The 26,640-nt window shown below is 38.0% G+C and overlaps 6 protein-coding genes across 9 annotated transcripts; 4 read left to right on the forward strand and 2 right to left on the reverse strand.

Moving 5' to 3' along the window:
* The first annotated feature begins 2,424 nt into the window (after positions 1–2,424).
* LOC128733799 (DNA-directed RNA polymerase III subunit RPC7-like) lies at positions 2,425–4,752 on the forward strand. Of its 3 annotated transcripts, none has more exons than XM_053827601.1 (4): positions 2,425–2,691; positions 2,768–2,896; positions 2,950–3,366; positions 4,511–4,752. In XM_053827601.1, exons 1-3 carry the CDS (start codon positions 2,539–2,541, stop codon positions 3,319–3,321), a joined length of 654 nt encoding a protein of 217 aa, XP_053683576.1. In that variant the 5' UTR covers positions 2,425–2,538; the 3' UTR covers positions 3,322–3,366; positions 4,511–4,752. The 3 variants fall into 3 exon arrangements, with proteins under 3 accessions (XP_053683576.1, XP_053683577.1, XP_053683575.1); XM_053827602.1 differs by lacking the exon at positions 4,511–4,752 and adding an exon at positions 3,402–3,643 and having other exon boundaries at positions 2,950–3,323; XM_053827600.1 differs by lacking the exon at positions 4,511–4,752 and having other exon boundaries at positions 2,950–3,643.
* LOC128733798 (exocyst complex component 1) lies at positions 3,356–6,659 on the reverse strand. Its single transcript, XM_053827599.1, has 4 exons — positions 5,851–6,659; positions 4,660–5,789; positions 4,091–4,601; positions 3,356–4,019 (listed from the first exon to the last, which is right to left on the reverse strand). Exons 1-4 carry the CDS (start codon positions 6,538–6,540, stop codon positions 3,672–3,674), a joined length of 2,679 nt encoding a protein of 892 aa, XP_053683574.1. The 5' UTR covers positions 6,541–6,659; the 3' UTR covers positions 3,356–3,671.
* Positions 6,660–8,092: 1,433 nt separating this feature from the next.
* On the reverse strand, positions 8,093–8,751 carry LOC128737805 (uncharacterized). The gene is made up of 3 exons (XM_053832524.1): positions 8,621–8,751; positions 8,306–8,475; positions 8,093–8,249 (listed from the first exon to the last, which is right to left on the reverse strand). Exons 1-3 carry the CDS (start codon positions 8,661–8,663, stop codon positions 8,193–8,195), a joined length of 270 nt encoding a protein of 89 aa, XP_053688499.1. The 5' UTR covers positions 8,664–8,751; the 3' UTR covers positions 8,093–8,192.
* A 4,886-nt stretch (positions 8,752–13,637) lies between these two features.
* LOC128738455 (feline leukemia virus subgroup C receptor-related protein 2-like) lies at positions 13,638–15,437 on the forward strand. The gene is made up of 3 exons (XM_053833597.1): positions 13,638–14,947; positions 15,010–15,187; positions 15,243–15,437. Exons 1-3 carry the CDS (start codon positions 13,638–13,640, stop codon positions 15,435–15,437), a joined length of 1,683 nt encoding a protein of 560 aa, XP_053689572.1.
* Positions 15,438–18,841: 3,404 nt separating this feature from the next.
* LOC128734620 (major facilitator superfamily domain-containing protein 8) lies at positions 18,842–22,309 on the forward strand. 2 transcript variants are annotated; one of them, XM_053828901.1, is made up of 5 exons: positions 18,842–18,917; positions 19,873–20,067; positions 20,129–20,787; positions 20,850–21,545; positions 21,608–22,308. In XM_053828901.1, exons 2-5 carry the CDS (start codon positions 19,885–19,887, stop codon positions 21,774–21,776), a joined length of 1,707 nt encoding a protein of 568 aa, XP_053684876.1. In that variant the 5' UTR covers positions 18,842–18,917; positions 19,873–19,884; the 3' UTR covers positions 21,777–22,308. The 2 variants fall into 2 exon arrangements, with proteins under 2 accessions (XP_053684876.1, XP_053684878.1); XM_053828903.1 differs by lacking the exon at positions 18,842–18,917 and adding an exon at positions 19,708–19,801 and having other exon boundaries at positions 21,608–22,309.
* Positions 22,310–22,716: 407 nt separating this feature from the next.
* Positions 22,717–23,613, forward strand: LOC128738706 (major facilitator superfamily domain-containing protein 8-like). Its single transcript, XM_053834030.1, has 2 exons — positions 22,717–22,899; positions 22,954–23,613. The coding sequence occupies exons 1-2, from the start codon at positions 22,717–22,719 to the stop codon at positions 23,611–23,613; spliced, it is 843 nt and encodes a 280-aa protein (XP_053690005.1).
* Positions 23,614–26,640: the final 3,027 nt, after the last annotated feature.

Raw genomic sequence — 26,640 nt, forward strand, 5'->3', positions numbered from 1 at the left:
ATATTTGTTTTTGCTTAACCTTCCGTTACTCGCACTGTTGTATTTCGTACAACACTTGTAGATTTTTGGATGCCATTTTGTTTCAAAGTAACGGATCGATGTCAAACCAATGTGTATTCTTCAATAAACTTATTATGAACAAAATGACATAATTATTCAATACATTAATGCTTTAAATATTTAGAAAAACAGATCAGCATAAACCGAAATCGCAGAAAGGATGCAAGCGACGTGTTAGGGGTACCGCAAATGGTCTCTATTGGAATTTTCTCTCGTTTCTTCATAAGGGAAAATAATTTTTGTATGCAGCCAAATTATTCAGTATTTAATGATCATTCCGAAGGTGTGCAAAAGTTCGCAATTTCGTTACTGCACGGCGCTAGTGTATGGCTCAGCTTTTTGAATGTGTTGTATCTACGGAAGCTGTTTATTCGCAAGGTCTTGCTTTCAGAAAATGTTTTAGTGGACCAAAAACGCTCGGCAGATGAACGGAAATTTTAAATTTTCACTTTTAAATAACTACTATGTATTATTACTGTGCCAAAAACTTTCTAAACATTCTTGCCCAAGCGAATCAAAACACTCCATTAGCCCTACTTTCTAAGCTGCCAACAGCAGAAATGATATCATACTATGTTTCATGTGAAAAACATCTAAGAAAACATGATAACTACTAGAAAAAAATCTATTCAATAGAATATTACATCATTTAGGAATGATAAAATGATCTTTCCTAATGCAACAACCTGTATATGGCTGCAATTGTAGGATGTACAATTTACAGTGCATTTGAGCGCCGTCTGGTGACAAACTTATAAAATATTATCACCCAAATGAAAGGTATTGACCTACCGATTAACTTGGCTGAAGACAGTAGTTTTCTATATAGCCAGGATTCCGAGATAAAAAGTGTTGTACAAAATACAACGCGCGAGTATCCGTGTTACAAAAGTTGGCGCGAGTAACGGAAAGTTAAAGAACTTTAAACAAATATCACGCGTGGTTGGCCGGGCTATATTTTTTTTATCATGTTATTTATTTGTTCAGGGTCGTATGCTGGCCGAGCTATATCATGGGACTTTAACTAAATTGACATTGTCGCCACTCTGTATATAGTCACTCTATGCGTACGATAAACGTCAGCAAGCTCAATTGAGCTTGCTAAGCCCAGTGCAAAAGGCTACAAAAACTTATCGTTTATCACTCAAACGTATGTTTTTTTTACCGGGGTATAACTGGGGGAAAACAAAAACAAACGTGTAAAATCAATGTAAAATCTAACAACAGCAACAACAAATCGCGCGTCGATGTGTGCGTACGGTAAACGTCAGCAAGCTCAATAACGAGCTGCAGTGAACATCAGCGACAGCATGTCCTGGGCTCAAAATTTGACAGCGGGCCCAAATCATACTGCTGGTAGTTGAGTGAAACGCAGTGCTGACATGCTATCTCATTTTCTCACACACGAGATGTTGGTAGCGAAAATATGGTTGCTTGCCGATGGGGTGCGTTTACCGCACGCACATATCGACGCACGATTTGTTGTTGCTGCTGGTAGATTTTGCATGTTTGTTTTTGTTTTCCCCCAGTTATATCCTGGCAAAAAAACATACGTTTGAGTGAAAAACGATAAGCTTTTATAGCCTTTTGCATTAGGCTTAGCTAGCTCTAAGGGAGAAAAGTAAGAGGGACTTTTTATCGGGACCGTAGACGTGACAGCCGTTTGTCGGAGTTAATTTTATTTACATTATGCTTAGAGTGACTATATACATATACATATATTGCGGCGCTTATGAAAAATCCTCGTGCAGCGGCGATGATAACGCGCTCAGGAGATAACCGCGAGATAAACGCACTATTAAAATTTAGGTTTTATAGTTTGCAGTTCTACAAAATAACAGTTTTGTAGTATGGTTTTGATGACAAACAATTGATTTACTAAATTTTCATGTATATAATTACTGAAATTAGTTCTGCGGTGATCTTTTGGTGGTTTGGTTCAACAATCAAGATAACCGCTATGTGAGGATTTTTCTTACAAGCTGCAATATATACATATACATATATAGTCACTCTAATTATGCTGTGTCGGAGCCTGGGCAGCAGGGCTACCAGTTTTACAGATGTTCTTTTAAATGTAAATATATATTTGAATCATTTGAATCCTTGAATCTATTTTAGATTTGTGTTTTAAGCATTGACTCGTTCAGTATTTATGCAAATATTTGAAATTTTTAGTTAACAGTGCAATTAACATGTTTTATTCTTTTATTATGTAGCATTATAGTTTTTCCAGATTTTTGAATAGGTAGTTGATTTAAAGTTTCTGGCATTTTTGGTCGAGTCGGTCGGTCACTGCCTCACTGTCAGTGCAGTGCTAGTCGTCTCCGTCCGTAAAGTAATTTCATCACCGTTGTGTTTGAGGGCTCGTGCTCCACTCGTCAAGTATAGCCACTTGCCGGCTGGTTCAAGTTTATTTTATAAACTTGGTTTTCTCTCTATATGTCAGAAAACTAAATTTTACATATCTATTAAATAATGGCCGGACGTGGTCGAGGTAAATCTACTGGGACACTTACCCAAGAGCAGTTGCAATCGATGGGAGTGACGAGAAATGAAATGCAAACTGTCTCCTCGGCAGCTCCACCACCACTCTATCCTATACTACAGTCTAAACCAGTTCCTCTGGAGGTAATTATATTTAGCATCTGTAGATCACATTTAATGTACTTATTCCTTCTTTTTTTTTTTTCAATTTATACAACAGTCAAACCCTGACCGAGATTATAAAATCTTGTGGAAAGAGGATTTTATTTCGTACCTTAGGGAATCCCCTTACTACACGACCGTAAAATGCTCCAAAAGTCCTGTGGAACGATACTCGGACAAAGTTATTGTAAGTTGATAATTCAATACTGGAGTCTAGACATAAATCCTTTCATCTTGCAGAACGTGATTGAAAATGACCCGAAACGGAAACAAGACGGTGGCTTCATTTGGAGCATGATGCCGGCCGAACTAAGGCCGACATTCAAACGAAGCAAACCTGCCGGTACCATTGGTAGTGAGAAAAATGCTGCCAAACGATCGAAAGTGGTGGATATTGATGCCAAGCTAAGTGCATTGGAAAAGAAAGAATCCTTCCTCGACGCAGAAGTAAAGAAGGAAAAGCACGGTGATTCCGATGAAGATGACGAACAGGAAGAGGAAATGGTTGATGAGGAGATGGACGATGAGAATGACTACGGGAATAATTATTTTGATAACGGGGAGGCATACAACGAGGAGGACGATAATCTAGACGATGGACCCGTTTATTAAAAGTGAGACGTGTTATAAATGTCTATATTCATCTTTATTCAACAGGTGAAGTAACTTCTATACAATTTCATTTATTTCAGTGATAAGCAAAATAATTGTTTATGTTTGCGTTTTACCTCTCCACATACGGGAGATTTTATAGTTATTTGTTCGATTACCTACAACTAGATAGGTTTACACTAGATTCTAAGGTGTGTAAATATAACAATAAGAGTATAATATGGTGCAACAAAAAGTAGAGATTACTTATAAAATATTTCTTAACTTTTAAGTCGATATCAGGACTGGAATTGTATGACGTTCTGCAATGTCGATCTGTGAGTAAAACCATGTATAACATTCAACCCTTGCTAGTGCGATCGCGCAATTTCGGAGAAAAAATCCAAAATATCATTGATCGTAAAGTCAAGAGTGATCATTGCTCCAGCATAACATCGCTGGATCCAAAGTTCCAGCGAATTGTACTGAGCGATAAACTCTTCCTGCATTGCACGCCAAACTACTTGCAGTAGATTTTCCTCATCGCAGAGATGTTTTTCTACCTTTTTATAAAGTTGCTCCAGACCTTTTTTTACCTCCCTTGCCGGGTACTGGGAGATCACTTTGCGAAGTTCCTGCTTCGAATAGGCCATCTGGTAGCTAATTTCCGTTTCTTTAACACCTTGTTGTACTTTCTGCTGAACGCCTTCAAAGAATTGCTAGACATAAAAGGATTTTATTAGACAGACAGACTTAAGTGGTTTCGAACTATAATCTGCAGGAAACTTACGTTTAGTTTTTCTAGTGGACGTCCGAAATATTTAGTCACATATGCTTTCAGTGCATCGTTGTATCGCACTTTTGCGTCCTTCTTCAATTGTTCCAGTACAACCACCTTCAGCTGTGACAACAGCGAATGCATTCTGTGATAGTTTTCCATTTTCACTACCTGTTGTGGCGTTTTAGGGTGTTCTAAAGCATGCAACGGAATATGTTCGAAGATAGCCTCGACTAATTTGAGATACCATCGATCTAGATCATTCCGACGTTCTGTTTTCTTGAATATTGACTCAGCAGTTACCGCAAATTCTTCAAAGTTTTCCACGTATGGTAATAGCCCACATTTGGATCGCTTTGGAATTTTTGCTTCCTGAATAGACTGCAATTGAAGGTTCATAAATTTATCGAAGTTTCTTTTTACATGGATCAGTGCTGAAGCAAATGTCATGCTAAGGAAAGAGTGCGCGTCCTGGGCGGACATTACGTGCTGCGTTAGACGAACTAGGACGTACAACGAATAACTGGAATAGAAAATAGCGTTTATATTGATACCACAAAGAATGCCGCATAAATATTTACTAGCTGTCGAGTTTTTCAAAACTGAGAATAAAATTGTTGAGTTCCTGTTCCAAATTGCTAAACAATTCTCCCATCATACGTCGTACATCCTCATTTATCTGTCGATCTAGTCGCTTCTGTGGAATAGCGAGAGCAGTATCTTTCTCATCACGTTCCCTGTCTTGCAGAGCAGTTGTCACGTCCAACGTAGTCTGGGTGTTCTTTCCAGTCGGACTTATTACATCTAGTTGGAAAAACGCTATACAAAAGTGTTGCTCACTTAGCGCTACTGGTTCGAGTTCTGCTAAAACTTTCTCCAAAATAGAGTCAAATTTTTGTCGTTCGACCGGTTCCGCACCGGGACCCCAAAGTTCCCTGTTTATACCTAAAATACCATACGGTTGCGAAGGAATTTTATTGCTCTGTTGACCCAATTTAAGTTTGTTGCTCATTGAACTGCTGTTCAGATCCTCTCGAGAACCAAACCTTTTAACCGATATTGAGGATTTCGCCGTTTCAAAGAAGATCCGAATATCTCTATCGTAAACCTTGCTCAATGAGCTGGTGTAAACTTTAATTAAAGCATCATACGCTTTTCGATCCATTGCTTTCATCCAGTGCATTAATTCAGCATAAGCGGACAACTCTTTGTGAACGGAATTATGCTTCGGTAGAGTTAAATCACTTGAATGAGGGTTTTGCGAGTCTCCCAAATTACCTAAATGTATAAATAGGTTGTTGAGGTGACGACTAACAGTCTGTGAGAATTTTGCTTTCCACTTTTCGAACCGTTTCCGCTGATCTTGGACAGCCGTCAGTCTAAGCAAAGCAGGATTAATATCGCTGTTCATTGCGTTTTGTAACGCCTTTCCTGCAGCGATTGCAGTAGAGAGCCCTTTCGGGGTTAGGTCCGTATCCGTAAGTGCTAGCTGATGGACATGCGGCAAATCCAGCTGGAAGACTACTTTCTCCAATTCTTGTAACAATTTGACGTTGTTCGTGTTGGCAATTTCGATCATCTGATTCTTTTCGCCCATTTTTTCCATGGTATCTCGAATATGACAGAGAATTTCATCGTAATCGTCTAACCGTTTTTCGACTTTTTCCGCTTCCAGAATGGCAGTTTCGATTTGATCCATCAAAGCATTAACCTGTAATATAAAAAACGAATTAGCTCTCAAAATTGATTAATATCTAAACAGCTTATCTTACCTGTTTTTCGGAAGCTAGCACACTTTGAATATTTGCACCATCGAGTTCCTGCAGGTTCTTTCCCAGTTGCTCGATAAATTGTTCAGCATTACTGATGGCATAATCACATTCCCCAATTAGTTTGCCCAGATTGGTTTCCTCTTTCTCGGTGAGCGCATGGAAATCCTCACTTTCGACCTCGTCCATTTCATCATCCTCGTCTTCCGCTCCCGGAGGCCGAGCTCCCATCGTGGCAAACTTCTCATTAAGTGTTTTTTCGGGCGATCGCTCCGTAAGCCAAGCCTTCGGGACGTTCTTAAAAACCGGTTTCTCTTCCTCCGGAACATACTTCTGCAGTTGCTTCCATAAAACAGTTAAAAAGTTTTGTCTCTCGTGCAAATTTGCTGCAAACCAACGGTAAACCTTTTCCAGGTTGAGATCAAATTCGTGTGTTTCTGGTGACTCATTTCTACCGTCCACACCCTTCACGTCTTCTAACGTCCACGTACGTTTCTTTTTCCATACGCCCTTGTCGTATTGTTTCACTTGGCAAATCGACACCACTATTCTGGGTTTTGTAGTAGCCACAACACAAAGGTATGAAGCTTTTTTCTTCTTCAGCAATTTACTTACATTGCACACCGATAGAATCCGTTCGTCCAACGCATCGAAAACTTCCCGTTGAATGTGGTACTTAATACCGGCTGCCATTTCTGCACTTTAAGAAGCACTCGCGCGCTATATTCAATGTAAAAGCGGAATATCAATAGTAGCGCACAGCGCAACAATACTTTACATAAGTTTCAAATCAGAGTTGAATTTTAAAGTAAAAATTTTACAAAAGTTTTGCAATCGGATGCTGGATTGTTGTTGTTGACACTTTAACGTTTTGACATTTGATTTGACAGCTACTAAATTAAATGAAATCTCTTTCTTGTCAGTTGAAAAATACAAGGGGTTTCCAGTTAGGCGTAGTAATCAGAGATTACTTTTGTTTTCATTTACGTCTTAATTGCGTAACTACTAATGATAATCCAGGCGTATGAAACTGAAGGGTAAATAAGTAGCTAACATCTTTTTACGCTTCCTACACGTCCGACACAAAAAGAAAAAAAGCAAAAAAGTAACTTTGTTCGGGAACTTACCAATACACATTCATCCGAGGCTGAAGTTAGAGCGGGCTACTCACAAATACATTTTGTCCGAGGCAAAGTTTGTTGTGGGCTAGATGAGATGTTGGCTACACGAAAAATGTATGGGAATGACATTTGTGACAGCGGGGTGTGATAATCAATTTAAATAATAATAAATTATAATTTTAAGTAATCATTTTTTCATTGGGTTATAAACGTCCATAAGACTTGACCCTTCTTTATCGACAGATTTCGCTGCCGGTTATTAAAGTACAGGACAATTACGGGGCTGAGGCAATCATCCTTCTGACTTTAGCAGCAATGTCCAGTCGAGATTCGAACATACGACGATTAACTTGTTACACTAGCATCGACTCTAAGCTAACTGGCCGGCTCTTAAGTAATCATTATTGCCCGTTTCATTGGTAACAAAACGCGCTGCTCACTTTTTTGACAGCCTGAAATCGTCGCAAAAAGAACCTGCTTGGCTGTATGTATGTTATAAGTATTTGTTTGTCTAGCACGTATGCTATTGATTTACTTGAAAAAATAAACGATATTTGCCTCCACGATGATTTTGGCGAAAGGGGCAAAAATTAGCAGTATCAATTTTGCTAATCACAATAGTATTTCTTCATTTTGAAGACTTGAGGGTAACAGATACAGTCGCTTTAGTCTGGCGGACGCAAAATCGAGAGCCAATTGCTTTTCACGGTCCGAGGTGTAAGTAATCTTAAGAAATACATCTTATGTTGAACTATTTATTTTTGACACCTGCTAGCGAATATATTTTGCTTGGCTGAGATGCAGTAATCAGAAGAACAAAATCAAAGCGGAGAGACTGGCTTGAAGGCCCCCATCACGTACGAACATGTTGGCAAATCCAGAAAAAATATCAGTTACTTCTTTACCTCCTCAGTTTTATCTTTCATCCGACTGCTTTTACGCTACCATTAATTACTATGTATCTAAATCTAAAATTGCATTAGTAGCAATTACCTAATTGCATTCAACGATTTGAATCACTGATAGCATCACCGTGTTATATTTTCCAATAAACGGTTGCATGTCAGTTTCAACCAATCAGAAATAAGACCAACTTATTATCAACGCCGATTATGATTCTTTTCCATTCTAGACAGACGCATATATGCACGGAAGTGAAGAGGTTATTATTTATTACATTTACAACACGCTGTCAGATGTTGGCTAAACATGAAGGAAAACTTTCTAATCAATGCTCTTTGGTGGGTTATAGTTGAAATAAATTAGTCCAGATTCTTTTGCCTGCAAAACAAACGAGTGAAGTACATACTATTGTATAGAAATCTCTAGACACTTACGATAGTGAAGGTAATGCCGAATATGACAATTCCAGCAGCAAGGACAGCGTTGTAAGTGCGATTTTTGCGGCGATGTTCTTCGAAGAAATCACCCTCCGGCACGGGCATGTCGTTCATCGTAAACACACGAAAATTGCTTGGCCCATGATATCCACGGCTGAGCAACGCAGCTGCAAATACGCAAATGAGACATCAATTTATTACTTTTAATATAACACCGAGCGTATCTTTAAATTATGTAACGAGGTAAAACATACAAAATTATCCGACATTCGTCAAATCACGATTCGATTTTATTTAATTTCTATTTCTTACCGTTGCGAACAGTCAGATTAGCAAGAGGACGTACAGCCTGCATATTTTACTTGGATAAAATAAGTGGAAAATAGCACCAACCAGCAATAAAAAATATGCTTTCGATCAATTCGATCAATGAAGTTCTAGAATGATGGGCAAGAAAAAAAGCTGCAATTATGTGACACCAGCGATGCCAGTTTTTTTTTTAAATAAAATATTGCAACTACTCGAGAACCGGTAAAAACTGCTCGACATACACAGATGTCGGAGTCGGATTGCTGCGGATTCCCGGTAGAAATCGAATAGAATAAACATGGCGCCGGCAGAATTTGACATTCAGAACCGGTTCGTCTTTTGAGTTTTTACTTCATTTTTCGCTATTTTATTTGTGTAAAATGAAACGTTTTCAACATTGAAACAAGGACCATGATAACTGTTACCATATTAGAGGGTTAAATTAAGAGCACGCACCAGTAAATTTTGGCTAAAACGATTTATGTTTAGCTTAAACATAGTTAAAATTACTTTCACCGTTACTTTCGGTTTTACCCTGGGTGCATAATAAAAATAACAGAATCGCAATCAATATTAGTAGACATTACCGTCACCGTGAAAGGTGGCAAAATTTTCTGAGAACATGTTGCTCGTACAAGACACATGGTAAATTTGAATTGCTTTTCCATGGTACTTTCAAAAAGCATGCTTTTTCAGAAAAATGGTACGAGATACTATGGTCCTCGTTTCAGTACACGCTTAAATGGTTGAATTAAGGCATTTTTAAGCACCCCATCGGCAGACAACCATGTTTTTGCCGCCAACATCTCGCGTGTGCGAAAATGAGATAGCATGTCAGCACTGCGTTTCACTCAACTGCCAGCAGTCTGATTTGGGCCCGCTGTCAAATTTTGAGCCCCGGACATGCTGTCGCTGACGTTTACTGCAGTTCGATATAGAGATGTCGATGGGTTGTTTTTAAGGTTAAATTAAAGTATACGCTTAAATGAATTTATAAAGTAAATAAGTTGGATTAATCTAAACATATTTAAAACTACAGAAAATGTCCTTAAAGTGTGCAGACTCAGATTCTGAGGGTGACTGTAAAGGCCCCCATACACGTACGCATATGTTCATGTTGGGTTTGAGATGAACAAAATGTTGGAGGGTCATTCCGGTCGAGCGGTGAGCCGAACTTTTTCGAACATGAATTCATTTTCGGCTAACATAAGCTAACGGCTAACGTAAGAGTATAAGGTTTTGCAAGGTGACGTCACGAATGAACCGGAATGAACGCAATTCACCCATTTGACATCCACTCGTGGTTTGTTTACTATAAGGTTTTGCAAGGTGACGTCACGAATGAACCGGAATGAACGCAATTCACCCATTTGACATCCACTCGTGGTTTGTTTACTTTTTGTTAGGCAAACGCGATATGCATAAATTGAAGTTAAACGTTTTAAAAGCGTATTATCCAGCAGTGTCGCCCTCCAAACTATTCGGAATGGCAGTTTTTGTGCTTTTCTGACTTGCCCTTAAGGCCGTAACCAATATTCACTTTTAACATGTTAACCCACGTTCTAAGTCCATGTAAACAAACCACTGATAGACGTCAAAGAAGTGAGGTTATGCTCGCCCGTGCAAAACCTTATTTGTTAGGCAAACACGATATGCATAAATTGGGTATTTAAATTTCCCCCAAAAAAGTGTATTTTTTAACCTTATTTGATAGCCCGTCGTTTTCTGAATCTGACAGTTCTTTTTTTTATTTCAACTAAGTCAATATTTAATGAAAAAATTAATAAAAATCAAAAATAGAATGATTTGCTGTTTGACAGATATCAACCAAGCTGATTGCTTGAAATGATGTCAGAAATTCTCTCCCTCTCTTCTATCTTCCTGATAGAGTTCTTCATTTTGACCGAGCCTTTGACAGCTCGCATATAAACCTTTGCACGGTGCCTAACCTCAACTCTGGTTTGACGTTTTTGTGTGTTTTGTTTTGATTCCCTTTGTAACCTAATTTTATTGCTAGTTGGTTTATTACTTGTAGTTCGTACCACTTGTTAGCGGAAACCGGAAATACCCGACTTTTCCGAAGCAGGAAAATGGTAACAATTCTGTACAACATATATTTTTGTCCTTTTTGCAGTTTTTTGCTTCTGGGTCTTGCGAATAAGTAATCAAAACAAACCCCACAACACTGTCAAACCAGTATCGTCCGATGACCATAGTTTATCCACAGACAAACAGACGTAACACCCGTTTTCCATTCTTCGTACCGATTAAACCGTCTTTTCAAATTTGGGCTTAGTTGGGAATGTCTCCGTTTTGGTCAAAGTGGCGCTTTTTGACGAAAGAAGGGGAATTCCCCATAAAAAAATACTTGCTACTTCGAGGGATATGTCGTTTTCCATTTACTCAATGAGATATTACTGATCATTTGCTATAGTCCCTACAGGATACTCCTGTTGCTATTTGATATTTGGGAATGTCTATCATAGATGGTGCTGGTGTTCAGGCTAAATGTGAGGTACGATAATTTTTGTTGATTTTTCTTCTAAGAGTTATGTCTGTTTGTCTGTGGTTTATCTATTCACTGTGTTGTCTGAGGCGAGCTGAAAAGAACAGTGGTTCACTTTTCAGCTATCGTCTTATCCCAAAAAAATTTTTTAAATTAAATATATGCTATTTTTAATACTTTCACTCGTCAAATTTGAAAAAGTCTTCATAAAAATTTGTATACCGCTAAAATATCCAATTGAAGTTAAACGTTTTGAAAGCGTATTGTCCAGCAGTGTAGCGCTCCAAACTACTCGAAATGGCAGCTTTTGTGTTTTTCTGACTTGCCGTTAAGGTCTTAAGCAATGTTCACTTTCAACATGTTAACCCACGATCCAAGTCCTTGTTAATAAACCACTGATAGACGTCAAAAAAGTGAGGTTATGCTCGCCCGTGCAAAACCTTATGGGGGCCTTAAGATGAAATTTCTGTTAGCAACGGTTGTTCCATTTCTGTTAGATTGCATGGTACCGGTTAAGCTGGTTTCCCTCTTCGTCATTATTTTTGGTTTAGAAATAGAAAATTAGAATCTAAATCGCAGTTTAGAATAGGAAATTACATGCCGTGGATAAAATTAATAGTAGAATTAAATAGTGAAACAGTTTTCTTTCATTTAACTTAAAATTCATCCTACGTTAGTAGATCTAGCTAAATATTCGAACAGAAGAAAAAAAATGTAGTACTACGACAAAAAAAAAATGCAAAGCGTAGGTGCTACATTCCGTTATCGATACTTGACCTTCTGTTTTTTCTTGACCAACTGTGAGACCAGTATTACGGCAGTAATACGACAATTACGACGACAAAATATAAAATTAATTTACTTTTTAATTATATTTAACGATTTTTCTATTTTCTCTCATCCTCTTTAATGATTTATTATTGTTATTATTTTTTTTGTTTAGATTGTAGTCACTTTAACCAGCTTTGGGTCATTCGTGACTTCTGCGGACTTCTGAACCCGGGTCCTCGGCGTGAGAGTTGTGAATGCTAGCCTCTACGCCTGGACTGACCCCTTATTATTATTATTATTATTATTATTATTTAATGTGGTTCACCCAATTGGTCATTCACCAAATTAATGATTTATGTGCCACTGACACCTTCTTTCCACTGGGGTCCGTTTTGCGAGGTAACTGACGTGACAGACCAAATTTCATTGCGCTGCCATTCGCATTTACTGTCAATCGAGTCACATGCTGCGAAAGGTTAGTCTTGAAACTCTCACGCCTTTCAATTCGACTCCATTCTACAGAACGAAACGCTAGAGGCAAATTTGCCGTGTTACGTTACTCACTTCGCAGAATAAGCTCCAATATACGTTAAAGAGCTCGCTTCATTTAAAAAAACCTAATGAACTTTTAACTTCTTTTATAAATTATATTAGCAGAAGTGGCCAACGTTGTTCAGCAGACCGTTAACTAGCTGGTGAATTGTTTGCTATGGCGTTATCGCTTTCATTAGCTCCTACGAATTAAACGAAGCTAATGAAAGTGCTAACATATTTAAATCTTAGCAAATACACATTCGCTAGATAGTTAGCGGTTGGTGGATTAGCGTTGGCCACCTTTATTAGCAAACAGTAGAGGCATCGATGCATAGATATATAACTCAATTGAATATAAAAGAGATCATTGTGATTGCTTTGGTGGAAACAGGCAATCGAATTAAGGTAAATCTAGAGTTGAAATAAGTTTCTTACCTAAGTTCGATATCCTTCAGTCCTTAGTATTATCAGATGCGTATTTATTCTTGACACGATTAGATACTGGGGTGCAGCCAAGAGATATCATTTAATCCTATCTTAGACTTTGCGCTGCAAATGTGTATGCGCAAATAAATTTTAATTCAGAGTTGAACTGACGTCATTATGGCGTTTACTCATTTTCCAGGCTTTGCTTTGTCTCAGATGCAGGAAAGATTTGATTCGTCATCGGTCTATCAAAGTTAGAGGCTGTTGTGCGTTTACGACACAGCCTAAACCAAGTCAAAAGCAAAAATGTTCGACTCGTTTTGGGCCGTAAATTAAGCCATGTGTTGGTCATGAGTCCTTCAAATGATCGTTACAATTTACTCACATTGTTACCTTGATTGAGCGCCTGACGTCTTCTCGGAGAAAGGAAATCGCAGTAATCCTTCCAGGTACACGCTTAGGGTACTTTTTGCTAAATAGTACTATGCACAAGGGCTGTGCCTACATACATATATATCTCTTATCACACTGTGCAAACAGGAATGCGCCTCAGCTTCATTTGAGTAAAAATACGAGGTCCACCATCTCCGCAGGTAATAGATAAGCAGTGAAAACAAATTTATCACATATTCATCTGCTTCGAGTTGCCCTGTTTAGCGCTGACGAATGGCTCTCGTAAGTGCATCTTGTGAGGATATTGACCAGTTGCTGATCAGTAACTCTCGCGTGCTGACACGGCGGAGGTGAGCCGTCCGCGGTTCTGACTGTCGATTAATTAAAGTGATGAAAAACGAACGGATGTTTCACGAGAGGAGTTTGCTGGTGCAGTCGTTGAAAATCGCAAACAATTTAGACAGAAAAAAATCACTATCAACATCAATAATTCCTACACAGAATCAAAACTACCTGTGTGTACCTCTATTGCACAATGGACTTCATCAGGCTAAACCGCTGGACTCACAGAAAAATAATGTATATGAGGACATTCTTGTGCACACTGCGGTTGAGAAATCGTATCAGTCGATAACCCGCAGCATCTCTCAGTCTACGTTAACGATACCAGAGAACTACAGTTTTACTTCTGTGCATATTCAGGTCTATAAACGGCGATGGGTGATGTTGGTGCTTGGAATGCTGAGTATAGCAATCTCGTATGTGCAGTGGATTCAATACAGCATTATAGCGAATATTGTCATGAAATTCTACGACATAAGTGCAGTTTGGGTCGATTGGACCTCGATGATCTTCATGGTGGTGTACATTTTGTGTGTTTTCCCCATATCGTTTATTATGGATATTCGGAATATGCGGCAAACGGCGGTAATTGGATCCGTAGGGACAGCTATAGGAGCGTGGATCAAAGTGTTCTCCGTTGATCCAGAGCAGTTTCAGATGGTCATTTTAGGCCAAGTCGTCTCTGCTTTCTCGCAAGTATTTTTACTTAGCATCCCATCAAGACTGGCATCAACGTGGTTCTCGCCGGAAGAAGCATCTTCCGTGTGTGCCTTTGGCGTATTTGCGGCACAACTTGGTACTGCTGCCGGATTCTTTTTTACTCCGATAGTAATTAACAACCATGAAGATATCGCCCGCATTGGAGTGGAAATGAAAATTTTTCTCATGGCAGTGGCAGGAATTTCCACTGTGATCGCCTGTATGGTAATTGCCGTATTCAAATCAGCACCTGAGTTTGCTCCAAGCCACGTGCAAGCTCTACAACGGACGATGAAACCCAAGAGAAAAGATTACTGGCCAGCGGTGGGTCGATTGATGCAGGATGATAACTATTTGATTCTGGTCATAGCTTATGGAATAAACGTTGGCATATTCAACGCATTCTCAACGCTGTTGAATCAAATTGTAACCAACTATTTTCCAAACGGAGAAGCGGATGCTGGGCGTATAGGGCTAGCTTTGGTGGTTCTTGGATTATTAGGATCAATGGTGTTCGGATATCTACTGGATACGATGCACAAATACAAAGCTACAGCGGTATGGGCATGTCGATTGTCTGCGGTTACCATGGTCATATTTTCATTAGCTCTAGAAAGCCGATCAAAGAAGCTGGTATCGATCGCATCAATTTTTCTTGGGTAAGCTATATGTTCAAATAAGTCTGCACCAAGTTTGAAACTGAAGCAGATTGCTTTTATAGCTTCTTCATGACGGGATTCCAGCCGATTGGATATGAGTTCGCAGCAGAGTTGACATTTCCCGAACCCGAAGGTCCTGTTTCGGGTATACTAAATATCTCGACGCAAATATTTGGGATTGTCATTACTCTGTTAATCTCTGGTTTACAACAGATACTGGGCGACTTTGCAGGCAACATGGTAAGTCTGAAAATTTAAATTGGCAGGCACAGTAAATGCCATTGTACTATTTCAGGTTTTTGCTGCTTTTTTAATGATTGATGCGAATGTAATTTCTCTAATAAAGTCTGAATTGCGGCGTTATAATACTCATTTGGAAATTGAACAGGAAGCGGCCAAAGAACAAGCCGTGGACGCTACTGTTTGTTTGGATTCCATATGTTACGAAGAGGCACCTTTGACGTTCAAAATTGATGACTGCAGTAGTTGATACTGATCAGCAGAGAGACAAGCCCTCCATGCAATTTTGTGTACTTACACTGATTCCTGAAAAGCGAGATGGTATTTGTTATCAGACGTCAGACAGAACAAAGAGACTATGTTATCACAGCTATTTCCAGTTGTCTGTGTCACTAATTAGACTATGATGACATCATGTTTTAGTACATGTTGTACAGTTCTAATGGGCGTTGCTGCTCGTATTCATGAATGTCCTGCCTGTTATTGATAATGCGACAATAAATCATGGCGTCCTACGATGGTCACAGAAAAATATACGTGAATTGAAATTACTAATTTCAAATTAGCAATAAGTATCAAAACTCACAAGTTCTCTTTTTATAGAAAATATTTAATTGTAATAAAAAGATAATGACGATGTATTTTAGATGTATGTTGTAATTCAATCTGTGCAACTTAGACTGTGAACCATTTGAAAATTAAAGAAAAACTTTTACGATTGAAATCCACTAGGGTAGTTGATCCAATAGTTGTGGTAGTAGCAATAGTTGCGCTAATGCATATTTTCGTCACCGTAGCATTTTAGATAAAACAATTACGTTCAGTATATAAAACAGGTTCTTAGAAGTATTGGTAGTTAGACTACACCATTTAAAATTAAAGCATTATTTGCTAAAATGCCAATTTTTCAAAATCTAACGCAACTATACGCGCATCCTAGCAATGTATATGGAATAACACAATTAAAGGAACACCAAACTTAATTAAGGAAACATTAGCGCAATTGTTGGTACAATATAACTGAATCGGAAAATTCATTTTTTCTGTATAAAGCTTCTCGTAAAACGAAAGCGATTGTCTTGCCTTGTGACAAATACCTTGTATTTGATAAATTTATATCCCTCAAGCATTAATTGAAGCATATACCTCAATAAACAAGAAAAATGAAGTTATATTGTGCTTAGTGGCGCAACTAATGGAGCATCTACCCTATTAATTTTAGACAGACTGTAGACAATCAATTAAAAATAAGTTAAAAGCACAGAGAACAGACTACCAGGTAATTGACAAAAAGTGTGTAAAAGGTTTTTATGTAATCTACGAGTAATTCTTCAATAGAGCACCCCTCGAGTAGTAAGTGGCAAACTAAATCTTGATGGCGCTGCCATCGCTGCTATGTAACTCCAGCACAAAGAAATATTGATAAAGGTACATGGATATTTTTTGATGCGTTTGGCAAACTATTTCTGGAGGGCGCTACCGACAGATTTTACACACACAAAATTGATTACTTCCTTCGAGCCTGTTAATCTGTTCTCTGTGTTAAAAGTGCATTTTATGTAATTTATGTTATACGTTTTTTATGTTTGTGATTTGTTTAATATTCTGTGGATGACGGGCAAGACCCATATATTCGGATTACTAATAAATAAATAAATTTCAGTCACTAAAGTTACGTATTTCGCCTACGACTTGCAGGCTTCAGTATCTGTTTGCGAACTCTGATGAAACCTGGAAGTCGTATAGGCGACATACATATCAGTCATGAATAAAATTAATAGTGGGATGCAATCGTGAAAAAGTTTTTCATTAATTTCAATCTTCGTATTCCACTAAAACGCTCAAAAACTTCATCAGTTTATGATTATATTTTCAAGTAATGTTCGTAACTATCCAGGCGTGAATCGTTTTGAATTTTTGATTTGGATGAATACATGCACAGCGAATTGTAAAGGAAGGAGGGATAAAAGTGCTATTCAATGATTTATCAGTACAGATTCCGAGTCATACGGCCTATTGGCACGGATGGGTAACTACTTTGACAGCTTGAATCTATCGTAAACATTCGTTGTTTACGAAGCATGGTGTCATGTGTAAATGTTATTTTATAATGGTTTTGATGTAATATTTCGCTATTCGGCAAACACGATATCAACAGGAGGAAATTACTTGTTCAAAAATTGTATCAGTGTTTTACATCATTGACATATCTCTTTTGAAAATATGGGAAGTGGAATTTACAAAATATATTTCGCTTTTCCATAATTCGATCAACCCTCATCAGGCGTCTAGCAGGGCAAAAGAGCGATTCATGGACGAGGCAGAAAGGCGTGGGTAATTATATACAGTTTTAATAACTGTATTACAGATGCTAGAAATGGAAGATCAGCTGAAAACTATGAGCTCTACAGATGCTAGCCGAAGGAAAATAGTATCTATCCGCTGGTGAAACAAATAAAAACGTTTGATAAAATATTGCGATCTGACGGAGGTTGCAGTACACCGGCGGAAAACAAGAAAGGTGCAAATTGAGAATATTCCTTTCCGCAACATATCGCAGATTGAAGATATAATGGTTTTGTTACCTACTGCTGTGCTAATTTCATGAAATCGAGCTTCGTCTTTTTGCCCCGCTGTATTCGCACTTTTGCCCCGCTGGTGGGGCCTATAGATTACCGCAGACAATAAAGCATTGCACGCAGATGTCAGTGCGTTTTTTTCGTCACAGGTTTGACAGTGTTGTACGGTTTGTTTTGATTACTTATTCGCAAGACCCAGAAGTAGAAAACTGCAAAACTGCATATATGTACTGATATCTGAGAACTGATATCATTTTTCTGCTTTGGAAAAGTCGAGCATTTCCGGTTTCCGCAAACAAGTGGTATGAATTACAAGTAATAAACCCACTAGCAATAAAATTAGGGAATCAAAACAATAAAAAAGGGAATCAAAACAAAACACACAAAAACGTCAAACGACCAGAGTTGAGGTCAGGCACCGTGCAAAGGTTTATGGTCAACGATTAATCGGTAAACGAATAATTGAAAATTTCGAGCATCACTATGCGCTTGATTGCCTTTTATTTTCTATTACGCTGGTAGATTCTGTTCAAATCCAAACAAGAGTTTTTGCTCTGCATTACTGACGCTGATGGTTGCGTTGGCGTATAATTCTGTTTAGTCCCTGTCGCCTTGCACAAATTACGCAACCCACTGGTTGCCAAAAACCCAAAAAACGCAAAAACGCACTAAAAGTTGTTGTATAAGTGGCATCGCTGACTGGTGGTGACTGAACTCAGGTGTTTCTCTGACATCTGCGCTCTGTCAATTTCTCATAGTATTTTACATGTGTGAGTGAAGTCGCGCTCGTTTGTTTACTTACACCGTTTACACGCTTCACATGCATAAATCTGCTGCTGAGTTTCACTGTTTTTCATTCAGTTTTGCTGCGAATGTTGAGTTAGATAGTGGTCATTATGTTGGTTCATGCTTTTCGAAAAGCGTAACTCTTCCGCCTTTGTTATCTTTTTGTATCGTTTCTGCTGTTTTTTATCGTCACGATGACGAGGATAGACTGATAGCAAACTAGTTACCTGTCGACTGTTTAATTGGCGGAGTGAATTGGAATTCTGTCACATAATCTATTTCGCGGTAATGATACGAAAAAGACAATTATCTCAACGTGCCAGGCTAGTCACTAGAGCGAGAGTGAGGAATAGTTATTTTTAGTAGTAAGTATATTTCACATTGTGTTCTACCATCGCATCGGTTTAATGGTGAAATTTTTACTATTTAATACATATTAATAAAATCGTCCGTTTCTCAGATAAACGTTATCAGCCTGCAATGGCTTATGTTCTATTCAAGACAAGCAATGGCAGCTTACGAATCATGCGTTGATAAGAAGTGCTGTAGTATTCAACAAACGATTTCAAAGTATTGAAATATTACATAAAATATTTTAAATCTCGATTGTTAAATATCAAAAACAAGAGCTATTTGCTGGTAATGGCTGGGCGGGCATAAATTGAAAAATCACAATCACTGCTAACTAATTAGTGAGTAATTCAATTGTACTGATCGTTCATCAATTGCTTTGCGTCAGTAGATTTTGATTGAATCAAGATGTAAATTCAATTGCGGAACGTCCGTATGATCTGGAAAAGTGATAAATAACCGGTTTTACTGTGCGTGTGTATAGAGTCATACAGGGAAACTTTAGCGACATACGCCTTGGTGCAGCGAGTAACAACATGCACAAGTGGTCGCCTTGCCTGCACAGCGCTATGCTACGAATCTGAATCATTTGCGTTTTAAAAACACTCTCTTGTTGTACTGCAATCAACAGCCGCATGAGTTACGATGTCAGAAGAAAGATTGCTGCCTACCCTCCTGTCGGTAATTCATGAGAAGGCTATTTTTAAACCAACAAATCGTATCTCGGGCATTAGTTTCATCCTGCGTTGGTAGCTTGATTTTGATATGCTGACACAGCAATTGTAACGTACTGTGGCTCGTGTCAAGTGTTTGATTCACTAAGTGAATTGACCTACACAAATCAAATGCTTTTCTATGAGTTTTTGCTTGGCATTTACAGAGCTGTGAAGAAAAACAAGTAGTCTTTCTTAATAAAGTATTGAAGAAAAATAATGTTACCATCTAATGTTTCAATTATTTTATTTTCAGATTTTTATTATCATGGACTTCCTAAAGCGTTGCTTCATCAAACGACCTTCTCCAGAAGACTTGTCGGATGGCCTAGAAACAGAATCCCAGTACATCGCACGATGGAATTCTATTCGAATTATTTACTACACAATGTTTTTAATGTCACTTGGATTTAGCATAATTCTGACAGGCGTTTGGCCTTATCTGGATAAGGTGTGTATCATTACAGTTCCATTCTTTTGGCAAAACTAACAGAGAGTAACTTGTGTTACAGTTAGATCCACAGGCTGGAAAGGAATTTATGGGATGGATAGTGGGAATCAATCCAGTTGGGCAATTGATTTTTTGTCCTCTTATTGGATTGTGGAGTAATAAATTACGTTCAATAAGACTGCCACTATTGTGTTCATTAGCACTGTTTTCGATTGCAAGTGCAATGTACTCAACGCTAGAGCTATTCACCTCTCATCAGAAGTATTTGATGTTGCTTTCCCGGTTTCTGATCGGAGTTAGTTCTTCCAGCGTAACTGTTTGCCGGTCATATCTTTCTGCGGCCACCAAGCTAAAAGAGCGTACAGCCGCTGTGTCTATGGTGTCATTGGCACAAACTTTAGGGTTCATTGTAGGTCCTGCATTGCAAGGACTTGTAACCCCCTTAGGAGATCGCGGTTTCCCACTTTTCGGCAGTTCTTTGTATTTAAATATGTACACCGCGACCGGCTGGATAAACGTGCTGATGGGGATGATGAATTTCGTTCTGTTTCTACCCTGTATATTCAAAGAAAAACGAATTGCTGCTAGGGAAGCAATGGTTCAACAAGGAATGGAAACTGAGAAGGAAACTTGGAAAGCTATGAAACCAGATTATATATCAGCTTGGTCATTAATTGTGGCTTTCTTCATTCTTGTGTTTAACTTCGTTTTCCTTGAAACGTGAGTATCTTATGAGTATTATTTTATATTATTTTTATCAGATAGATTTGTTATAATTTTAGATTGGCAACACCCTTAACGATGGATATGTTTGCTTGGACTAAAGCAGAAGCGTTGTATTATATGGCTTGGGTAATGGCCATTGGAGCTATTGTTGCTAGTGCGACCTTTGTTGTGATAGTACCGTTATGTAAAAAGTTTCCCGAACAAAACGTTCTGCTTTGGGGAGGATTTTTCCTCATGGTGCTAGGACGTGCCGTTTATTTACCAATGGGCGATCCGCCAAAGTTGGCCATTCCGAATAACGAAACTCTTGCTTTGAAGCTGGAAGCAGATTCTAATATCTATGGATCTAATTTCACAGAAGTATTTTCCAATTTGACTAGGCTTGATTTTGGATATACAAATTCATCAGTTGATGAGGAGCTAGCCGCCACTGAATTGTTGGGTTGTCCCACTTCGCAAGAGTGGTGTAAAACTACAAAAGGAATGACGATAACACAGTTTTTAATTGGATATGCCTTCACAGCTATTGGTTATCCGATAGGGGTGACCCTAATTACGACCATTTTTTCTAAGGTTCTTGGCCCACGACCGCAGGGCACGTGGATGGGTATAATGACTAGCTCCGGTTGTTTATCGAGAGCAATGGGGCCTGTTTTTCTGTCCACAATCTACACAAAGTTTGGACTATACTGGACGTTTGGCACAACCGCTTTGATGATGGCCGGAACAATGCTATGGCTCTGGATCGTAAGGTAAGTATTAGATGAAAATATGTATGCAGCAAAAAAGCTTAACGTTTCTATTGGTTGTGCAGGGAACGACTAACCCCAATAAGTTGCGAAAATCCTATAACGGGTCAAGAGCTGCAGACGATCAATAGAAAGGATAATGTCGGAAAAATAGATCCGAGCGAAATGGAAAAACTGAATAGTAACAGATCCAAGGGCGACTTCAAACTGTCCGCTATTGACAATCCAAGTTGAGTCTGATATTCTAGATACCAAACATTACCCTATCCAAAAGATCACGTATACGCGAGATGATATTGTAAAAAACGTATAAGAGCTGAGTGTTAGATAAATATAGACAAAACACAGGTTATGTATGAGAACCCCAGCAACAATTTGAGTTTTATTGCCCTCTTATTATGGTATTTGTGATCAATTTTGGTCATGAAAACCAACATAAGCGTGTAATAAAACCCTCATTGTTACTTGGGAATGTGATACTTATACGAGTAAAGTCTGAAAAAGTACATTTTAAAAATCGCAAATCGTACAACAAATTTATTACTGCTTGCAGTGGGTTTCGCTTTCCGTACTTGTTTTTTTCTGATCCACAGAATTTTACAACTCACCATTTAGGTAGTCAACATTATTGAATTTTACCCAAATTGGCATGAATAATAAACGAGTGTATTTTGTAATACTGATTTTTTACTGATTCTTTTATTTACTAAGAGATTTGCATATTTTGTATAGAATTTACGAAAGTTAACAGGGAGTTAAGTACATGGACATGTGCTGAAAGACAATAAAATTATCAATTGCCAAAAAGGTGTCATGTAATTTACAAAAAAAAAAAGAGTAATCTCCTGATATTTTATGTACACGGGTTTTCTTCTACCGTGAGACAATGTGCACTCGTCCAAATTCCTACATTTTCATTGCAATGGACTCGCCTCTCTTCGATCTACTTATGACAATTCAACAAAAAATAATTGAAGCGACGTAATGAATTTGCTTAAACTTGTACTCTGATACCGGTAGAGCTCTTATCGCTGACGAAACGAAATCGGCATTGATTGGCAGACTGAATCGAGCACCTTTTTAGTGCAAGCAAGCATTACTTGTGATACGGTAAGGAAGTTGAAGTGATTTTCTAGCATGTCCTCCACTAGTCTGTGATAGTTTAGTGTAAAGAATGGAAATCTTCGACAAATTTTTTGCTCTGCAGCAGTCAGAAGGTAGCCGTCGGCTTGGGCTGGAAACTCAAAGCCAATACAGGGAACGATGGATCTCAATTCGTGTTATCTACTACATGGGATTCCTGATATACTTTGCATTTGGAGTTGTAGCGACTATGCTGTGGCCTTATTTGAACACTGTAAGCAACATCATTTTTAATATTTCAGCAAATTAATGATATCTCTCCCTCCAGCTGGATCCTAACGCTGGGAAAGTTTTCTTGGCTTATGTTTTTGCAATTCCAGCAGTACTTCAACTCATTTTTAGTCCAGCATTTGGCTGGTGGAAAAACAAGGTTTCATCAATTAGACTACCAATGACTGTTTTATTGATTGCATTTATTGGTGGTCATGTGCTTTACGCTACCCTTGAGTGCATTCCAACGAATAGAAAGTATATGCTTGTGCTGTCACGAGGTTTTGTAGGACTGTCATCCGTGTCCTGTACGATCTATAGAGCATATATATCCTCAGCGACGGCTGTCGCTGAAAGGACGAAAACCATGTCGTACCTTTCGTTGGCTCAAACCGCCGGTTTGCTAGCTGGATCAGCAATGCAGCCAATATTTTCAATTCTTGGCGAAGATGGGATTCTCGTATTTGGAGTAGTGCACTTTAATATGTACACTTCAATTGGATGGTTTTGTGCTCTGCTTGGATGCGTCAACCTGGTTCTAATGCAACCCTTCATATTCAAAGACCACAATATTGCAGTGCGGGAAGCGATGAAAACGCACAACACTGCACTCTCTAAGGATCTGCTGAAAACACTGGAGCTGAGATATTTGCCAATTGGTCTAATGTGTATGGCCTTTGCGTGGCAGATGTTTACCTACTCTGGCTTTCAAACGTAAGTTATTTCTTAGTGTTTAAATTGTGTTTGTCGAACTTATTAGCGAGTTTAAGTTGGATGTTCGTTCGATTATAGCTTAATCCCGTAAACAGCACGTGGATTCGACGTTCTGCTCAATTAGTAGATACTGACGATAATGTCACACTCGAAAAGATACCAGTGCGTGACGACTATTTGACAAAATAATGGAGTGATCTCGGGTGTCTCATAATTGCAAGCAATTTCATTAAACATTGTACATGGTTGTTTTACAAATTCATTTTGTGATTTTTGTGCAACATTTGATGCGATACTTCAAAAAAAAAAAACGTTTTCGTACTGTTTAAAATTTCTTGGAGCCAGCAAAACTGATAGAATAGTAATATTCGGAAAACTATAATATTTTCCACTTTTCAACAACTGCATTGAGACAGAGTAAAACAGATAGCACAGAAACACTCCCCGTAGGTGAAAATTTTTACATTGAAATTTCCACTGCTACAGAAAGTTAGAAAACGGCACTACGCTCTTAATCACGTTGCTTAGAAAAACACAGAGGAACACTATCCGAATCTGATACACAGATTATAGGTTTTTCTGTTCATTAAATTAGTAAAACACATCTCCCCTCAAATACTTCTCTTAAGTAGAGCGCATCTGATAACATAAATACACTCCCAACACTTAAAATACTTGAATATCAATTTTTAAAGTCATCAGTTCACTCTTCACTGGATTTTGAGTAGGACTCAAAAGGCAAATGACAGCCAGAAGATATTTTATACTCTCCGATATTTCGATGAAATAAACAACATATTATTAATAATTGAATTCGCCTAACTGTACACCTTATTGATTAAAAAATGTGTGAATGATAATTTTCTAAATTACCTACCATTCGATGAGAAAATACTAATTATAATTGGTTTGCATTAGTCACTTAAAGTGTCTTATAATTGGTTTGCATTAGTCACTTAAAGTGTTGTGATAAAATGTGAAAAAATGGATTACGCGTTGCTTTTATTTTTCATATGCGTTAAATGACAAAACAAATTTTGAAACGGAAGATGCAAATTTTGATTACAAAACTGTGACTGGCTATAAATAAGTGATTAGCACTTCTAATTATTATGTGATAATTTTGCATATTTGACGTAGTGGGAAGTCCTCCCGTGCCGAACAGCCCACAGTACCGGACACTTCCGATTTTCATGGTTTAAACAGTGCATTTCAATCACGAATAGCGATAAACAGCAATGAAAAAGAATAAACGTTGATGACGTTACGCACCCAAAAGAAAAACAGGATTTCACAGCCGGTTGAATCGTCATGTTTCTGTTAATTTTTGGATCAGTATGCTGTAGTAATTTAGTCGGTTAAGAACATTTTTGATATTAGAGGTGTATTTTTTAGTATTTTTCAATATCCTCTATAATTTATATTAAGTGTCAGGCATTGGTAGATATGATTTCTTTTTATTTTGACAGAAAAATTGTTTGTTACATAGAGTAAAAACTGCAATTTTACTAATGATTATATCTTCGTTAAAATCGTAAGGTGTGCGGTACTGGGGAATCTCCACCTATCCGCAAAATGCAGATTTCACGCGGTCTAATGTGTCAACATTTGATCTCCGAAATCCAAAATATAGGCTTAATGCAGCTCACGATTTTTTTAGATGAAAATTTGTTTGGCAAATTAAATTGAGATTGGCAAATAAAACAAGCTTTTTCCAATAGATGTATCGGCGAGATGCTTTCCGTCTATGGCGCAGTAAAACAGGATTAATCTAATTTGTTGTGAACACTCAACTGATTGATTGGAGAAGCGTACAACAATTTCATGTTATAGGTATTCAAAAGAAATTCACTTTTGAAGCCCTACCGACTGTACTGTTACTTAGAAATCATATGTTGCTCAAAAAATATTTTTTCCAAATTTAAGCACTTATAGCCGACGGGTTATATTTTGTGCATAAATCAATTCGGCTGGATTTCAACTGATAATCCTGTCAATTATAGAATTGTATAGTCTAGACGTAGACCGCTTATTTATACAAAAGCATTTGCGACTCGTGCTTGTGGTTGTTTTCGGAAAGAATGTTTACGAAGGAACCTAAGATTATCGTTGGCGACATTTATACATTTATTCCGGGAAGTTGTAAATCTTTCATAAAAAATACGCGAACTGTATATATGTACGTATTTAACTACATAATTTTTTTGATTTTTATTTTTAATATGGTTTTAACAAATTTTTCATTCACCACACAACTAAATACATTCATTCTCGACTGGGTGGACAAGAATAAGAAATTTCATGATGGAGTGCAATATTTTAAGATTTATATCCATGTGCTCAAGACTACTGTGTAACTCAGTTTGTGAAGCGGTGTTAGCCTCGTCATTCCAAGGTCGTAAAAATAGCATTACCATGGACCCCCGTTCGTTTGACCTTTTCTATTCTTCTGTTTCACATTCCGTTTTCCCAACGATTATGATAGAAATTCGATTGAAGAATGAAGATTCACCGCTTGCAACTGCCAACTGAATCAAACCACCAAAACAATAACAAAGAGCAGGGCGGCCAGTTCATAAAAGTTTCAGCATATTTAGGGTTGCCAGTTGTTCAAATTAAAAACTAACCCCGTTAGTTTGCATGAGGAATCGTTCAAACGAACGGGGGTCCACTGTATAAATGATTCGCCGGAGTTAAATTGTGTGTGATTTGTAGACGATTTGATTACCCCTTTTTTAGTAACTGTTTATCATTACTATGGGAATTTTTAATTCTTGTTTTGATAGTCTAGTCTGGTCTAGTAAAGATGTTATTGTCATATTAATTTTCGAATTAGCCAGGAATGCTTCTCATCAGGGAATCAGAATATTATTGTTCATATGCAGAAATAACCGACAAAAACAAAGAGCGATAAACCAGTTACTCTCTGCCTATAAAACAAACATACGTAGCAACCAAAATGTAGCACGATAACAAAATAATAGGATAAATGAATGTTCCTTCACAATAGTGAGAAGGATAACTTTTGGTG

The sequence above is a fragment of the Sabethes cyaneus genome, chromosome 2 (genome assembly GCF_943734655.1).
Source record: "Sabethes cyaneus chromosome 2, idSabCyanKW18_F2, whole genome shotgun sequence".
NCBI lineage: Eukaryota > Metazoa > Arthropoda > Insecta > Diptera > Culicidae > Sabethes > Sabethes cyaneus.

Bases quoted from the DNA above. Each gene is read 5' to 3' on its own strand.
- LOC128733799 (XM_053827601.1), top strand. From the start codon at position 2,539: ATGGCCGGACGTGGTCGAGGTAAATCTACTGGGACACTTACCCAAGAG. The intron at 2,692-2,767 runs GTAATTATATTT...TTTATACAACAG, and splicing joins CTAAACCAGTTCCTCTGGAG to TCAAACCCTGACCGAGATTA. The intron at 2,897-2,949 runs GTAAGTTGATAA...TTCATCTTGCAG, and splicing joins GATACTCGGACAAAGTTATT to AACGTGATTGAAAATGACCC.
- LOC128733798 (XM_053827599.1), bottom strand. From the start codon at position 6,540: ATGGCAGCCGGTATTAAGTACCACATTCAACGGGAAGTTTTCGATGCG. The intron at 5,790-5,850 runs GTAAGATAAGCT...TTTATATTACAG, and splicing joins TGCTAGCTTCCGAAAAACAG to GTTAATGCTTTGATGGATCA. The intron at 4,602-4,659 runs GTAAATATTTAT...TTTCTATTCCAG, and splicing joins TTTGAAAAACTCGACAGCTA to TTATTCGTTGTACGTCCTAG.
- LOC128737805 (XM_053832524.1), bottom strand. From the start codon at position 8,663: ATGCAGGCTGTACGTCCTCTTGCTAATCTGACTGTTCGCAACG. The intron at 8,476-8,620 runs GTAAGAAATAGA...GCGTATTTGCAG, and splicing joins TAATCTGACTGTTCGCAACG to CTGCGTTGCTCAGCCGTGGA. The intron at 8,250-8,305 runs GTAAGTGTCTAG...TTTGTTTTGCAG, and splicing joins TCGGCATTACCTTCACTATC to GCAAAAGAATCTGGACTAAT.
- LOC128738455 (XM_053833597.1), top strand. From the start codon at position 13,638: ATGAAAAACGAACGGATGTTTCACGAGAGGAGTTTGCTGGTGCAGTCG. The intron at 14,948-15,009 runs GTAAGCTATATG...TTGCTTTTATAG, and splicing joins ATCGCATCAATTTTTCTTGG to CTTCTTCATGACGGGATTCC. The intron at 15,188-15,242 runs GTAAGTCTGAAA...GTACTATTTCAG, and splicing joins GCGACTTTGCAGGCAACATG to GTTTTTGCTGCTTTTTTAAT.
- LOC128734620 (XM_053828901.1), top strand. From the start codon at position 19,885: ATGGACTTCCTAAAGCGTTGCTTCATCAAACGACCTTCTCCAGAAGAC. The intron at 20,068-20,128 runs GTGTGTATCATT...CTTGTGTTACAG, and splicing joins TTTGGCCTTATCTGGATAAG to TTAGATCCACAGGCTGGAAA. The intron at 20,788-20,849 runs GTGAGTATCTTA...TTATAATTTTAG, and splicing joins AACTTCGTTTTCCTTGAAAC to ATTGGCAACACCCTTAACGA.
- LOC128738706 (XM_053834030.1), top strand. From the start codon at position 22,717: ATGGAAATCTTCGACAAATTTTTTGCTCTGCAGCAGTCAGAAGGTAGC. The intron at 22,900-22,953 runs GTAAGCAACATC...CTCTCCCTCCAG, and splicing joins TGTGGCCTTATTTGAACACT to CTGGATCCTAACGCTGGGAA.